This window comes from Centropristis striata, chromosome 5, assembly GCF_030273125.1.
Source record: "Centropristis striata isolate RG_2023a ecotype Rhode Island chromosome 5, C.striata_1.0, whole genome shotgun sequence".
Taxonomy (NCBI): domain Eukaryota; kingdom Metazoa; phylum Chordata; class Actinopteri; order Perciformes; family Serranidae; genus Centropristis; species Centropristis striata.
Genome location: NC_081521.1, coordinates 40,254,088 through 40,271,170, shown reverse-complemented (window position 1 = coordinate 40,271,170; position 17,083 = coordinate 40,254,088). Strand labels below are relative to the sequence as shown.

Sequence of the window (17,083 nt, the reverse complement as noted above, 5' to 3'; positions counted from 1 at the left end):
TGTGAGTTCACTGGGTTGGAGTGTGATATTCATGCCATCTGTTATGTTGTTCACTTCGTGCTTGAAGATTATTCTAGCATGAAATGTTGAGATAGATTATTCATATTAGATCGTTACGTAACACATAATATGCACATTATAAAGTTGGTAAGACAACCCGCCTACAAATACACAAATGGAAAAGTGGAAATTTGTTTTTTTTTTCCAGAAAGGCAGCATAAAAAACACAAAAAATAAAATAAAATAATACACAATTGCCTTTGCGGAGAAGATCAGATATTCAGTGAAAGGTAATTCTGATAAATTCTGTAACAAGTGGCTTCCCTTTTTAACATTCTTTTCACTCTCTACCATGGGTCTCAAACTCGCGGCCCGCGGGCCAATTGCGGCCCTCAAGACGATATTTTGTGGCCCCCACCTTGATATGAAAGTTTAATGTGGAAGGTCCCTTTAATTACTTATTTTGGTAATTTTGTGTCTCTTTTTTTGGTATTTGTGTCTTTCTTTGGTCATTTTGTGTCTTTTTAAAATAATTTTGTGTCTTTTTTTCTAATTTTGTGGGTTTTTTTTGGTCATTTTGTGTCTTTTTTGGGTCATTTTGTGTCTTTTTTAAATTATTTTGTGTCTTTTTTGGTAATTCTATGTATTCTTTCGTCATTTGGTGTCTTTTTGCGGCCCCCAGGTAATTTGAGTTTGAGACCCCTGCTCTATACCTACTGATTGATGGACCCCCACCTCCTCTCTTTGTTTTTCTTCTTATCTTTATCATTATTATTATTATTTATTTATTTTCTCTTTTTTCCTGTCTTTTGGCTTCCCTTGTATTTTGTCTACACCCTGTAGCTAAAACACTTATTTAATTATTACATACAAGAATCCTCAGTTACTTATTTATTTATTTATTATCATACTTATTTATTTTCACCTTATTTTTTACTTTTTCTTTTTAATTATTATTTTTTGATTTATACATTGTTTGTTAGTCACCCAATCATGTTCCTATTGGGCCATAAATATAAAATAAGAAAACATCCTAGGAGGCAGACTGTATGTCTTGCTCTTCATTCTTCATGATGCACAGTATTTCTATTGTATCCATATGTTTATATTTTCAATTGTGATGCGGATGTGATGTGATACTCCATGTAATTATAACATTGGTTCCTGTTGTAATGTGCCTTACCTCCTAATAAAAATATTGAGAAAAAAAAACAATTGCCTTTGCTGCTGTTTACTAGCACAAGTTCCTTAAAATAATATTTAGTTAACTGCTGATAGATTAATAGATCAATAGCTGTTTTGTATGTAGCTGTATGTGTAACTTCATAAAGGAAATTAAGTTCTCTTTGGGCCTAAAAACGTAATTTTTCACAAAATAAAAACTATTCACGTTTAAGTCCTTATCTATACATTTTTAAGTAAACACACTCGACTCCAGGATTTCTTTATACACACATTTATTGCTGACACTAAACATTTTACACACAATATATTTAAAGTAAATATAATAAATAAGAATGCTACAAGGTGGAGCTTGTTTGGATTTAGTGTTTTATGTAACATCAAGCTACTGCTGAAATCATGTGACTGAGACCTGTGAAGTAGGACTTCTCCCTCTCACTCATCAGCTGGAAGTGAAGAGGCTGCTGGCAGAAGTCACACTCTGCTGAGGAGTGCTGCTTCAGCTCCAAACCCACCTCCTTCCACGTCTCCACCAGCCGCTCTGTGGAGGTGAAGCAGAGAATGACAGCTGAGAATACGTCTGCCACAAAATATTCATATCAGACGTACCTAAAAGGTTACTTAGACGGGGCAGATGCATGTATACACTACCGGTCAAAAGTTTTAGAACACCCCAATTTTTCCAGTTTTTTATTGAAATTCAAGCAGTTCAAGTCAAATGAACAGCTTGAAAGGGTCCAAAGGTAAGTGGTGAACTGCCAGAGGTAAATAAAAAAAGGTAAGCTTAACCAAAACTGAAAAATAATGTACATTTCAGAATTATACAAGTAGGCCTTTTTCAGGGAACAAGAAATGGGTTAACAACTTAACTCTATGGAGTCTTGGGCTATTTTTCCATTTTTTAATTCTTTTTGTGTCTTTTTTTGTCATTTTGTGTCATTTTGTGTCTTTTTTTTGTCATTTTGTGTCTTTTTTAAGTCATTTTATGTCTTTTGGTGTCTTTTTTTGTCATTTTGTGTCTTTTATAAGTCATTTTATGTCTTTTGGTGTCTTTTTTTGTCATTTTGTGTCTTTTTTAGTCCTTTTGTCCAACAAAAAATGTAATTTTGAATCTTTTTTTTACTTTCAAAACACTATCATGCTCAATAAAGAATTTTAAATGTTGCAAATGTGCATTCATTTCAGAGTACACTGAGACATTAAACTGCATCATTTTCAGTTGGTGTGTTCTAAAACTTTTGACCAGTAGTGTACATCAGTATAAGAACAATTTACAATTATTTTACTTTTACTATTTTTTACTTTGGCTCATGTCCCATTTACTAACATGCAAAGATTTAAAGTTTCTGCCTCCAACCCAATACAATGGAAGTGAATCACTTTATTTCTGGTTATTACAGCTTTAAACGCATTAATTAAAAATATCGAGAAGCATCTTTTTCTATAAACAATTTCCAATAGTTTCTACTGGACCTTTTTTAATGACAATTTTGTCCCTATGAAAACTGTTGACAGTGGGTTCATTAAACTGTTACATTAAACTGCATCATTTTCAATTAAATTCTGGAAAAGTTGGTGTGTTCTAAAACTTTTGACCGGTAGCGTACCTAAAAGGTTACTTAGACGGGGCAGATGCATGTATATGTATAGAGCTATATATATACTGTATGTGTGTAAATGTTTATGTACATCTGTTAAATGGTGCCTATGTGAGTATGTGTATGTATATGCATCTAGCCTACGCTGTTGTAGTTTATGTTGTTTATTTTTTCAGTTCGAAAAGAAGAATTAATAAAATGAAAATGAAATGAAAAGCATCAACTTAACTTCAGAGTTGCAATATTCCCCAACAGAACAATTTGGTTTTAGTTAAAAACCTACAGAGACCTCAAATATTTCATAATTTTTGCTAATGACGAGGCTGATTCTCATAACAATGATTATTGTCTGCATCTATAATGAAATGTGACAGAAAGAATGCTCTGTCTTCTGATATTTTTGACTGATGGAATGAGCATATTCATCTATAGTGGGCGTACCAACAAAGTAGAGCATCATCTGTGGAGCGTGGAGCGGCGTGGGGGCGATGCGCAGCAGCTCCTCTCCTTTAGCCACCGTGGGGTAGTTGATGGCCTGGACGTAGATGTTGTAACGAGACATCATGATGTCACAGATCTCAGTGTTCTTCTCTGCATCTGCCACCTGACAAACATAAATATTAAATCAGACTCACATGGGGGTAATCCCTTGCAGTGATCTAAAATCATTTTTATTTTGATATGTGATTTCTTTATTCTGTGTGAATTGTACATCTGCATTTGTATTTTTGAACCACGCTAAATAGTGAAATAACCTGGGCTAACTCGTGATAGGATGGAGAAACTCTTATTATTATTATTATTCTGGTTGTTGTTTCTTTTGTTTGTTTGTTTTGTTTGTTTGTTTGAATTTTATATTTGTACTTTCACTTAAGTGTTGCTCTATGGTATCTAGATAGATAGATAGATAGATAGATAGATAGATAGATAGATAGATAGATAGATAGATAGATAGATGTACTTTATTTATCCCAAGCTGGGAAATTACAGTGTAGCAGCAGCATTACACACAGAGACAATAACAACACAATTAAATAATTAAATAAAAAGAACAACCTAGGCATACTTCAAGCAATAAAATATAAAAAATACAATAAAATGTAATGTAAAAATACAAATAAAGTGTCTAAAGTGTATCTTATAAATTCCTGATTTTCAAGGAAGGACAATCTGAATGCTGGACAATAATTTAGTTGCACCTGATGTCTCCTTTGTTGTGAGAGCACTCTTATTTCTGTATATTTATGTATTTTGGAAACATTTTGAAAACTCAATAAAGATAATGTTGGCAAAAAAAATCAGACTCACATTTGAATCAATGATTTTTAGAATTTAATTAAGGCTATAAAATCGACACTGTAAAAAAAAACCTGTTGTTTTTACGGTAAAAAACCGGCAGCTGTGGGTGCCAGAACTTTACCGTAATAAATACGGTGCAACTTTTTTTAATATTACGGTAAAAAGATATTAGCACTGTTGATTTCACGTTTAAGATTGCCATTTTATTCCATTTTTTACTGTATAAATAAAAGGTTTTTCCATCAAAAGAAACAGTGTTTTGCCATATAATTGACAAGCAAATACTTTATAAATGAAAATGCATAAATTAAAGATTTTACCATTAAATATTACAGTATATTTTTGTTAGCGATATGGTGTTTAGTACATTTAACAGTGAGACAAAGTACTTTTTACAAAAGATAAATGCAAAAATGACAGTGGCGGCTTGTATATATATTACATTAAATACATATTACAGTGTATTTTACACTGGAGTAATGTATTTTCCCCAAAACAAAACTGTAAAAAATACTGTTTTGGCTGATATATACATTTACGGTGTTTCATTGTTACTAAAACTGAATTAACCCATTTATCATTTTACGGTCTTTTACTGTCATGGTTGAGCAGTTTTTCATCGTAAAATCTACAGACATTTTTTACAATGTTCCTATAAGTGAAAAATCCCCAAGTGAACCATTTGCATTAGCAGCAATTAATTGGATAAATTATACATTTTCTTACCCTGACAGGAATAATGTGGCTGGGGCAGTGGACCACAGGAAGGCCCGAGTTCATCAGCATCTGTCGGAGCAGCTTGACGCTCCTCTGATGTTTCCTCCGGAGCACCTGGCCCTCCTCACTCTTCAGGACCTTGATGGACTCCTTTGCCCCCGCCAGCAGCATGGGGGGCAGGGAGGTGGTGAAGATGAAGCCTGCAGCGTAGGAGCGCACCGTGTCCACCAGGGTGCTGGTGCTGGCGATGTAGCCCCCCATGCAGCCAAACGCCTTGCCTGTGTAACCAGGTTGAAATTATATATTTACTTTTACGTTTGAAATGTCACCAAATCCTGATGAATATAGTTTTTTATGTGTTTAAGATGTGTTTTATAGCCTATATTAATGCCTGAGTGTTGTATTCAGACCAATGTGTAATACCTGTACTTTCACTTTAAGAGGTCGCAGGCTTTGTGCCGTCATTTCTGTGCTTCTCTCAGTTCGCGCCAGATGAGAGGAGGTAATGTATTATTTTGCTCATTATTTTTGAACATTTATTTCGGTTTTTGGACAAAGCAAACCTTGTTTTATGCATGTATAAACGTAAGGTTCTAGGTTGTGAACATGCAGTTAATGTGTTAATTGAATATTATATATATATATAGAAACTTTGTAAACTGACTTTTTGCGAGCATGAACGTTTCCACATACTAGTTTACAGGGTTTTCTGTATGCTCAATTGTTAACAGGAGCTTGAGACCTGTGTGCAGTGTGAAGACTGCATGTTACAGAGCCTTGTGTGTTTTTCTGTTGATTTGTACAGATCCACTGTCCTGCCTTCATTAAAGGAGCAACCAGTAGCTGATCGTGGTCCTTCTTTCCTTCAGCACAACATAAGAACACAACGCAGAACTTATAAGGGTTAATGGACGTGCATTAATCCTGATACAAAACTATTAAAGACAATGCACGCCCGTTACACCTGGAAACAAAACGCATAACAAGTCAGAGAGGCACATACGTAGCTGGTAATAGTGTTATGATGGCTCTGCCCTAACTGGTGAGGGTTGTACTTACCAAGAGTACCAGAGATGATGTCCATCTTGTGCATGACTTTGTCTCTGTCCCCGATCCCCCCTCCTCTGGGCCCATACAGGCCCACAGCATGAACTTCATCCACAAAGGTAATGGCACCAAATTTGTGGGCAATATCACACATCTCTTCTAGTGGGCACACAGCCCCTGTAAAAAAAAAAAAACAGTGTTTATTAGACTATTAAGTACAAACACTATCTATCTATCTATCTATGATATATATAATGATATGATTAATAATAGTACTATACGAGGAATTCAAAAATGATCGACTTTGGACTTCTCCATGCAAGGAGAGTGATTGCACTATATTGGAAAAATGTAGAAGCACCATCACGAGCAATATGGAAGAAGGAGTTGATGACTTGTCTTGGACTGGAGAGATTGACAGACATTGTTAAAGGTAACCAGGAGTTTGCTTGGATTTGGGAATCATTTATGTCATTCTTGACCAATGGAACGGATAACACTGACTGAACAATAGGTTATGAAATGATCCTGCCTTTTATTTTATTTTTATTTATTTATTTTTTATTCATTATTATTTTTTATTTTTATTTTGCTCCACTTTAGTCTTATTTATTTCATTTTAGTACTTATTTTGCATTAGTTTGATGTTTGTTGTCACTGTCCATTCTATTTACTCATTTTCTTTGTCTGTGTGAATGAATGTATGTTCGAGGGGATATAAATGAAAATGTTTGATATGCACTTGAAACTTCAATAAAAAATACTGTTGAAAAAAAAATAATAGTACTATAGGGCTGTGTACTTACCATCCATTGAATGCACCGTCTCAAAGGCAACAATCTTTGGAGTGGAGGGGTCCGACTTCTCAAGCAGCTCTTGCAGGTGGCTGACGTCATTGTGACGGAAGATAAACTTCTTGACTCCACTGTTTCTAATACCCTGGATCATTGAGGCATGGTTGCCAGCGTCAGAGTAGATTTCACAACCTAGAGGAGTATCAATAGAATTATTTTTTAATTCTTTAAAACATCCCTCACACCAGATCCAAAGAAGGAGAAGCTGCTTTTAGTATTTATGCAAGTGGAACACCCTGCCTGACACAGTTAAACTTGCCACATCAGTAGCCATTTTTAAAAACAGATTAAAAACTATCTTTTCTCTACAGCATTTGGTTGAATTGTGTGCATGTGTGGTTGTGGGAGTGGGTGCACATGTGTGAGTAAGTAAGTGTATATGTGGTGAATATGGAATAGCTTGTCTACCTGCACTCTTCAATTAATTTGTAATCGATTTTTGTTTGATTTTTCTGTGTTTTTTGTTGTTTTTTTGTTTTTTTTTAACTGTAATTATATGTATACATTGTGAAGCACATTGAGTCTGCCTTGTGCATGAAATGCGCTCTATAAATAAAGTTGAATTGAATTGAATGAATTGAAGCCTGAAGCGAGAAAAAGTGTAATGATACAATATAATTTTGTACAAGTGCAACAGCATAGAACCAGAATGATTGCAGATTAAATGTATTGTACCTGGTAGCATTTTTGCCAGAGTAAACAACGTCGAGTCATTGGCTACGAAGCAGGAAGTGAACAGAAGTGCAGCATCCTTGTTGTGCAAGTCAGCTAGCTCGTTTTCAAGTTCAACGTGGAATTTGCTCGTCCCTGAAATGTTTCGTGTGCCTCCAGCGCCAGCACCGTGCTTCCGTACAGTGTCCCTTGGAGAAAAAATAAAGAGTTTATTATCATCAGGGCTGAATCTGTAATCATCACCATCCCTGTATGATTTTTGTTAAAGAAACACTCCACCGTTTTTTCATATTAAAACATGTTATTCGGGTAAGTAAGACGAGTTGATACAGACCTCTTGCGTCTCAATGCGTGCACTCAATCGCCCTGGCGCGCGGCGCCACTTGGCTAGCACTTAGCTTAGCCCAGTTCATTCATTAGGATCCAAACAGATGGACAGTTAGAAGCGACCAAACTCCTCCACGTTTTCCCTATTTAAATACAGCTACACGAGTAGTTAAACGACCAAGTATGGCGACACAAAATAAAACTCGGCGCAGTAATATCATCACTCCTGAAAAATCTTCTCCCCTCAGGAGTGATGATATTACTGCGCCGAGTCGAAGTGCTCCCAAGTGCTATTCCGCCATACATTATAGTTCTCCTTTTTATCCGCTTAGAAAAGCGCCACGTTTTATTTTGTGTCGCCATACTTGGTCGTTTAACTACTCGTGTAGCTGTATTTAAATAGGGAAAACGTGGAGGAGTTTGGTGGCTTCTAACTGTCCATCTGTTTGGGTCCTAATGAATGAACTGGGCTAAGCTAAGTGCTAGCCAAGTGGCGCCGCGCGCCAGGGCGATTGAGTGCACGCATTGAGACGCAAGAGGTCTGTATCAACTCGTCTTACTTGACCGAATAACATGTTTTAATATGAAAAAACGGTGGAGTGTTCCTTTAAGTCATAGTGATCCTACTCACATGATTGTCTGTGTGACTTTGGGGTGGCGGCTCATACCGAGGTAGTCGTTGCTGCACCACACTGACACATCTCTCTTTGCATGTAAAGACTCAGAGTAATCGTCTGCCATGGGGAATGTGGAGGCACTTCGGTTCACTGTCTTAAAAACCCTGTATGTGTGATCCGTCTTCTTATTTTCAATCTTCTTTTCAAAATACTTGTCATACTGGAAGCTGACAACTGATAAAGGAAATAAGAGTTTTAAAAGCAAAAAGAAAATATATCTGACAATGATTGTTCATAAAGAAGAATTTGTCTTTCTTACCATTAGGCAGATTGTCCTTTAATAGGTGAGACACTTTGGAAGATGCAGGTTTAAAAAGGCTTATTGGCAAGCTTTTGTTGGCCTTATCTGCCTCAATAAGTTCCACAACCGATACATCTTTTTTCCCTTTTAAAGAAAGGAGCACACTATTAATGACCTTTAAATGTATACATGACATTCATTTGCTATGAACATTAAATGCCTCTAGAGCAGGGATTCCCAAAGTGTGGTGCGTGGACCCCTGGGGGTGCGTGAGCTGCTGCTAGGGGGAACGCAAGATGAAAAATGTAATGGTGGTCTGATAATAACACAATTACATTTTTTCCCCCCACACAATAAAGACGTGTTATTAATTAATTGATTAATAAATACAGGCTATTCAGTTTTGTGTCATTTTTTGTTCATTTTTGCATCTATTTTGGTCATTTTTGCATCTGTTTTTGGTTGTTTTGTGTCTTGTTTGGTCATTTTAGCATGTATTTTTGGTCAATTTCAAAATGCACTTCATCTTAAGATGAAGCGTAAAAGTTATCTTCTTCCATTTTTCCAACCTGTGTTATGATGACGGGGTTGTGTTCACTCCACGCTCATTTAAATTTGCTGCAATTTTTGTTCAATGCAGCTCAAATCAACATTTTCCCAACTTATGAGCCTGTCATCATCCTCTTTGCTCTTAAAAGTGGAAGCTTGCACATAACTTTGTTGCATTATATTGAAACTGTGTTTCAGATTAATTCAAATGCGAGAGCTCATTGTTGTGATCATGATTATTTAATTATATGTGTGTTCTTGTCATTTGAGCATGATTAAACATGCCGTCTTTAATATGGCTACAAAAAATCTTATTGCTTATCTTATTTTGCTTTTTTTAAGGTGTGGGGGATTGGGGGTGCGTCAACCTGGTTGGGACAAAGAAGGGGGTGCGTGGCTAAAAAAGTTTGGGAACCGCTGGTCTAGAGTGTGTATGCTCCAAATAGTGACTTTCACAATTTATGTAACTGACCTACTGCAGTGGTATCCAGTTACAGGTGTGCTTGTTCACTTACCTGTGCGAACAGAATGCATTTCCTGGACGTCTTCTTGCAGCTCGATACTGGCCTCTCTCACAACCCTGGTGTTTTTATGCACCATTTCTGCAGCCAGGAAAGGGCATTTGGAGCCTACAGCCTGGCCAGCAGGTGGCAATATGTGGCCTGGTGGCAACTTGATTTCATGCTTTTGATCTACAGAAGACAGGAAAAAATATATAAATCATAATCTAGCTACAAAATAAAATAAAATAAAAAATATACACTACCGGTGAAAAGTTTTAGAACACCCCTATTTTTCCAGTTTTTTATTGAAATTCAAGCAGTTCAAGTCAAATGAACAGCTTGAAAGGGTCCAAAGGTAAGTGGTGAACTGCCAGAGGTAAATAAAAAAAGGTAAGCTTAACCAAAACTGGAAAATAATGTACATTTCAGAATTATACAAGTAGGCCTTTTTCAGGGAACAAGAAATGGGTTAACAACTTAACTCTATGGAGTCTTGGGCTATTTTGTCCATTTTTGAATTCTTTTCATGTCTTTGTAAGTCATTTTGTGTCTTTTTTTGGTCAGTTTGTGTCTTTTTTTAGTCATTTTGTGTCTTTTTTTGTCATTTTGTGTCTTTTGGTGTCTTTTTTTTGGTCATTTTGTGTCTGTTTTTAGTCATTTTGTGTCTTTTTTTAGTCATTTTGTGTCTTTTGGTGTCTTTTTTTGTCATTTTGTGTCTTTTTTTAGTCATTTTATGTCTTTTTTTAGTCATTTTGTGTCTTTTTTTAGTCATTTTATGTCTTTTTTTGTCATTTTGTGTCTTTTTTAGTCATTTTGTGTCTTTTGTAGTCCTTTAGTCCAACATAAAATGTGATTTTGAATCTTTTTTTTACTTTCAAAACACTATCATGCTCAATAAAGAATTTTAAATGTTGCAAATGTGCATTAATTTCAGAGTACACTGAGACATTAAACTGCATCATTTTCAATTAAATTCTGGAAAAGTTTGTGTGTTCTAAAACTTTTGACCAGTAGTGTATATTGTTTCCATTTTAAACCACCATTCATTTAACCCTCTGGAGTCCATCTATTTATTGAAAATACACATTTTATTTACAGTAATAACATTACTTATATATGATATGTAGACAAGCTGAGAAAGCCAGTTGAAAGTTCAATCATAGGAGCTTTCACAGTGTCACATTTATGTTTCTAGACCATTTTTTAAAATGTGAATTTTCTTTCTACAATGAAAACTATTACTATTTTTAATTTACATGCAAATAGACTGTTTTGTAGTTTTATTATTTATTATTTTGTCTGCTGTTTTTGTGTGTATTAATGGTAAAAAAAAAACAGGCAGCTTTATATTTGTTAATTAGAATAAAAGGAAAAATCTGACTGATAGCCAAGTTTATGTTGAGAAAAAGGAACCATGCATGAGATGTAAGGACAGACTGAAAGATTGCAAAAAAGAGACAGAAATTAACCCATTTACGCCTAAAACTTCCTGTAAAACCTCTGGGCGATTTTAAAATAAGCCCCTAAAACCTGAAGTTTTTCTGGAAATTCAACAGAAGTGTCAACTCTTCTACTAAATAATAGATTTTTCAGCCTCTGTAGCAGATAGAAATGAAATTTCAAAAGTATTTGAGAGGTTATACAAATACTACAAAACGACGTATCTGCTTTCCAGGCTTCAATGGGTTAATGCATAGGAAGTTGACACATTTGAACCAAAATCTCCTGGACTTCAGAGGTTTAACTCATATAACAGTTGATAAAATACAACAGGATGCCTTACAACTGACCATCACTTGTTGTGGTGCCTTTAGATGCAGAAGCAGAAGAGGACAGAGCTCTGGCCAGAGGCCTGGAGACCAGCTCCATCATCACGGGACATCTTCTAGCATAGTTCACCAACGAAGACTTCCCAGTCAGCTGCAGGACAAAACTGGGCACAACAGAGAGGAACGGGCACCGACGGATCACTGCGTCCATATGAGATACTCTGGACCTAGATAGATAGATAGATGGATAGATGGATAGATGGATAGATAGATAGATAGATAGATAGATAGATAGATAGATAGATAGATAGATAGATAGATTACTTTATTCATCCCTGAAGGGAAATTCGGTTGTCACAGCAGTCCGGTATTCAAGTACAATAAAATACAATAGAATAAAATACTGAGGTAGCATAAATAAAAACAACAATAGAAAAAAAAAAACAGAATAGAACAAGAACACTTAAGAAGTTAAAAAAGAACATCAGTTGGTAGGATGGTTGACAAGATGATGGTAATAATTAAACTGGTGATATGATGCAACAATGCTATAGTGACTAGACGGTATATAATAATAATAATAATAGTACAGTATATAATATATATAATATAATATGTAATAATAGATAATAAACAATATAAAAATAAAATGAAAAATATAAATAAAGTAATTATGAGTACAATAATATGACATATAATATATAATAATAATAGTAATAATAATAATAATAATAAATAAGGCCGGTAAGGCCGGTATAATAATAATAGTAGTATATTACAGTATATAGTAATAATGGCAGCAACAGTATATATAATAATAATAGTAATAATATTAATAACATAGATTTAGTGCATTCCAGTAATGTTGGTTCTGGCAGAGGTAGATGAGTTATAAAGTTTTATTGCAAAAGGAACGAACGACTTTCTGTATCGTCCTAAGTGAGAAGTACGATACCTGTGAGTTTTCAAGAAAAGCAGAGCAGACATCTATGACCTTTATTACATAAATGTCACACTCTGGCATGACACCGGCTCCTTGCTACCACTGACACAATCAAATAAAAGAGATAATGTCAGGTAAAAGAAAAGATACCACAGGCAGTGTGATACAGAACTACTACTAAAACCTAATTAAAACTATTTATCTCAACAACTCAGTCACATTTAATCATATTTCTACCAAAGTTGATCCCATGAAAATCCTGCTTTTCTCTCAGTTTTATCCTATTACAAAATAGGCTCTTTTTATTTTTACCTGCAGGAATCCCAGTCCACCTTGATGTACCAGATGAAAAATGTCTTTCGAAACATGACTGACTCCACACTAATCTATGAGCAGTGATGCCGGAGAGGAATGTAATTTTTAAAGCCCGAAGGACTACTTTGATTCACTCTGCTCTGTCGTCAGCTGTCCTTGACAAGAGAGAAAGGGAAGGCCTTTCAAGGACCTGTCTTTACCAAAAGAGAAGAAGAGCCATCTGGCTGCTGCTCACATGAAACAGATACAAATGAACTGGAACAGACTGAGCACCCGTGATGTTAAAACCAAGGGGCTGGGCTTCATAACACCCCTCAAATTAACCCATAAGAACCCACGGTGAAACATTTTAAATGTTCTAGTAATGTTCATGTATGTTTTCTCAAGTACATAAGTGTGTTTTTCAGCGTTCTACAGCTACACTAGCTTGTTGAGAAGCCATCAAATGAGGCAGTGTTATTTATATTCATTTATTATTGATTTATTATTATTTTGTTACCTAAAAACAAATCTGAAATGGAGTTTGTAGTCTAACTGCACAATTAATGTCACAATTTTTAAATATGTTGTGGCAAAGAAAAAGGCAAATTTGTGTTTTTGTAAGTCAAGGTGTCTAGTTAATTCATTCGACAAGAAGAAATATCATAAACATAAATTCCATAAACGCCCAATGTAACATATATGTCACATCACAGATCAGATTTGTTTTTTAAACATCATAAATGTGTTCTATGTGGTCCACTTGGTCTGTTGTATATCCGCCATAATTTTCCTTTAAGGATTACTGGGTCTGGGTTCTTATGGGTTAAATGTGAGGCTATGTATTGAAGTCTCTCTGTTGAATTGTTTCCAATTTTAAATTTTAATTTTTTTAGAAATTAACTGCTTTGAATAAAACTTCCCTTGACTGAGGCTGTATACCAAAATGAACTGTACAAAACTTATTTTGACCCATTATATTTCAATAATTCATCACTATATGCACCTTCTATCTGATAAAATACCACTTTTAACCCTCTATGGTACCATAGCAAACCCATTTTAAGCCTTCTAAATAAAGACAATACATCCCCAGTTATGATGCAATGAATTACCAGAGAGGTGGGATTCTAATTATACCAATAGCCAAACAATTACTCATGATATGGCACAAACATTTGAATTAAAGTATGAAAAATGTATTTTTAAATAGATTTTACTTTCAAATGAGAAGCATCTCATGCATGCATTCAGGCTACTGGGGATTGTTCTACTACAACATGAGTTTTTAAATAAATGTTAATACAATTTTAAACAAAACTCTCTTGTTTTCATTACTTTCCACTATCGTACAGTGTTGCCGTGTGGCAACGAACCCTAAAAACTACTAAAAAAATTATATTTTTTGAAAATATCTCTTGATTATGTTTACTTGGTCTATTTTAAGACAAAAAAAAAACCACCCAAAACATTTTCTTACCAACTGGGATCATAATGTGTACCATAGAGGGTTAAGATGAAATTTGGTATTGACAGATGTAAAAATGAAGGCAGTGCTCCACAATATCCAGTAACTATTAAAATGATGCTTACATCTGGATACTTTTTTTTTTTTAATTCGCTTTTAAATGTCTTCTAATGTGTTTTATGTATTTTAATCTTGCCCCTGTAAAGCACTTTGAATGTCTCTGTGTCCGAATTGTGCTATATAAATAAACTTGCCTTGCCTTGCTTTTAGAATTTAATAGCCTGCATCATAAATTTACATAAATAATACATATACACTGGTACTAAACTGGTTACTAGGGTGTTTTCCAGTGGACATAAGACAGGAGCACATGGCATAACTAACCTTGCTATAACCCTTCATACAGTTCTTATATTAACCTACCTGGTGTTTCCTTATAAAATGCTTTAAATGCTGCTCAGGCACGTGTTCCTCGGGAGTTCTCCAGAGATGAATAAATCCACGTTATGGAAACTCTCAGCTGGAGAAATTACAACACTTCTGTCACAGCGATGACGTAGCAGAAGGATGTTGCACAAGCACGAAGCCACGCCCACCAGCTGTTGCGTAAACACGGCCAAAGATCGTCTATACTAAAAAAGGAAGCACTCTACTAAGTCTATTTTGGACAGATTAAACTTGTTGCCAGAGTTGTTTTCAGATGACAAAAATACAAAATGATACCAAGTGAAAGTACAGATGCATTCAAATTTACGTAAAAGTATGAATGCAAACATATGCATTACGAATCTAATATTATTTTGCACATTGGAAATATTAATTTTGTGAATTTGCACATTTCTGTTTGCTCATTAAAATAACATTATATATTTGTACATATTGTTTCAAATGTTTATATTTTTTATATATTTCATATGTTTATATGATGACTTTTTTATCCTTCATATTTTCTATTTATGCTGCCGTTTTTTAGTTAATTTACAATCCTTTTTAATATACAACAGCATATTCCTTGTACATAAAAACCTACTTGGTAATAAAACTCTTTCTGATTCTGATGATTGGCATTATGGGATGTGTCAGTGTATTTTAAGTATAGATTGGGCATATCATGATGTAGAATATTATATTATTTTGTTCTATAACATCTATAAACATCAAATAATTGTAGTGGAGTAAAAAGTACAATAATTCCCTTGTAAGTTGTTGTGGAGTTGAAGTATAAAGTGGCATAAAACTGAAATACTCAAGTAAAGAAAAGAGTATGTTAAAACTGTATTTTTTTTTTACTACGTTTCTACATTTCTACCTTTACTTAAGTAATAGGACTACTTCTTCAACCACTAGAAGTGGGATTTTAAAAAAAAGCCATAAATATTTTTTTGAAGTTAACAACCCACTTCTTTTTCTTGTTATTTACGCAACACAACTAATTATTTAAAACTTAAAAATAAATAAATTCAGCATCAGCTCTTTTCTGACCTACCCTATTAGCACTTTACAGAGTAATGGTTTAAATAAGTAAATTAATAAATAATGAGGAAGCAAACATAAATCATATAAAATGGCCAAAGATAATCCTTGACTGATTATCTAGTCTAACAGATGCTTGTGTCACCTGAACGGTTGTAAGATGCTAAACTTATCAAGACCATCTCTACATTCACCAAACATTTAAAGCAGGGGTCTCAAACTCGTGGCCCGCGGGCCAATTGTGGCCCTCGTGACGATATTTTGTGGCCCCCACCTTGATATGAAAGTTTAATGTGAGTTTTATATGAATGGCACTTTACCGTGTTGTGTGTGGAAGGTCCCTTTAATTACTTTTTTTCGTAATTTTCTTTTTTTTTAAATAATTTTGTCTTTTTTTAATAATTGTGTGTCTTTTTTAACAATCTTGTGTCTTTTTTTAAATATTTTGTGCCTTTTTTGTAATTTTGTGTCTTTTTTTGGTCATTTTGTGTCTTTTTTTAGTAATTTTGTATCTTTTTTGGTCATTTTGTGTCTTTTTTAAAATGATTTTGTGCCTTTTAATAATTTTGTGTCTTTTTAAAATAATGTTGTCTTTTTTTAGTAAGTTTGTGTCTTTTTTGTCCTTTTGATTTGGTTTTTGAGGGCATTTTGTGTCTTGTTTGGTAATTATGTGTATTTTTTGGTCATTTTGTGTATTTTTGTCATTTTGTGTATTTTTAAGTAATTTAGTGTTTTTTCAGTCATTTTGTGTCTTTTTTGTAATTTTGGATCTTTTTTGGACATTTTGTGTCTTTTTGAAGTAGTAGTTTAAGGGTCATTTTGATACTACCTCCCAGGTAATTTGAGTTTGAGACCCCTGATTTAAAGTATGCAATGTTTTTTCCCTCTAAATGTGTCTGACAACAATCTACCCATGTAATGATATTCTGGGGTCTTTACCTCTTCCTTCCCTGATAAAGCTCATAATAATTTCCCAATCTCCGATATATATTGAACCCTGTCTCCACCTGCTGGAGAACAGATATCTTGAAAACATCAATATGAGCCTTCACTGTACATGTTATGCATTAATGAATGAGCAGCTTCACTTTACTCCAGTTCCAAACCACTAAATCACCATCATCATGTGCTTACTCGCAGTCTTTGCTCCAGCATGCAAAGTGCTTGTAAAACATGCAAGACAATGCTGAAACAATTGTAGAATAATTAACTCCATGAATGAAACTGACCGACAAAGCGTGTTTGGTGACTTTGAGAAAGCAGGTTTAAACATCTTGTGGATATAAACAAGGCTAACAAGATGATAAACGATTAAAAACATGCTCTGACTTGTCTGTAGCATTGCAGGGTTTAATGATAGGATGAAACATTTCTGACACACAGATAGAAAACACGCACACAGTCACTAATAACTATGACAACATAACAAACCAATTTAACCCTATAAAGCCAAGTGTATCATATTTGATA

At 34.5% G+C, this 17,083-nt stretch overlaps 1 protein-coding gene across 1 annotated transcript; it reads right to left on the bottom strand.

Annotated features, from left to right (window-relative positions):
- Positions 1-1,449: 1,449 nt before the first annotated feature.
- On the bottom strand, positions 1,450-12,803 carry LOC131972125 (5-aminolevulinate synthase, non-specific, mitochondrial-like). Its single transcript, XM_059333903.1, has 11 exons — positions 12,691-12,803; positions 11,457-11,662; positions 9,679-9,855; positions 8,633-8,758; positions 8,328-8,547; positions 7,373-7,557; positions 6,650-6,829; positions 5,856-6,020; positions 4,806-5,074; positions 3,222-3,384; positions 1,450-1,723 (listed from the first exon to the last, which is right to left on the bottom strand). Exons 1-11 carry the CDS (start codon positions 12,744-12,746, stop codon positions 1,563-1,565), a joined length of 1,908 nt encoding a protein of 635 aa, XP_059189886.1. The 5' UTR covers positions 12,747-12,803; the 3' UTR covers positions 1,450-1,562.
- Positions 12,804-17,083: the final 4,280 nt, after the last annotated feature.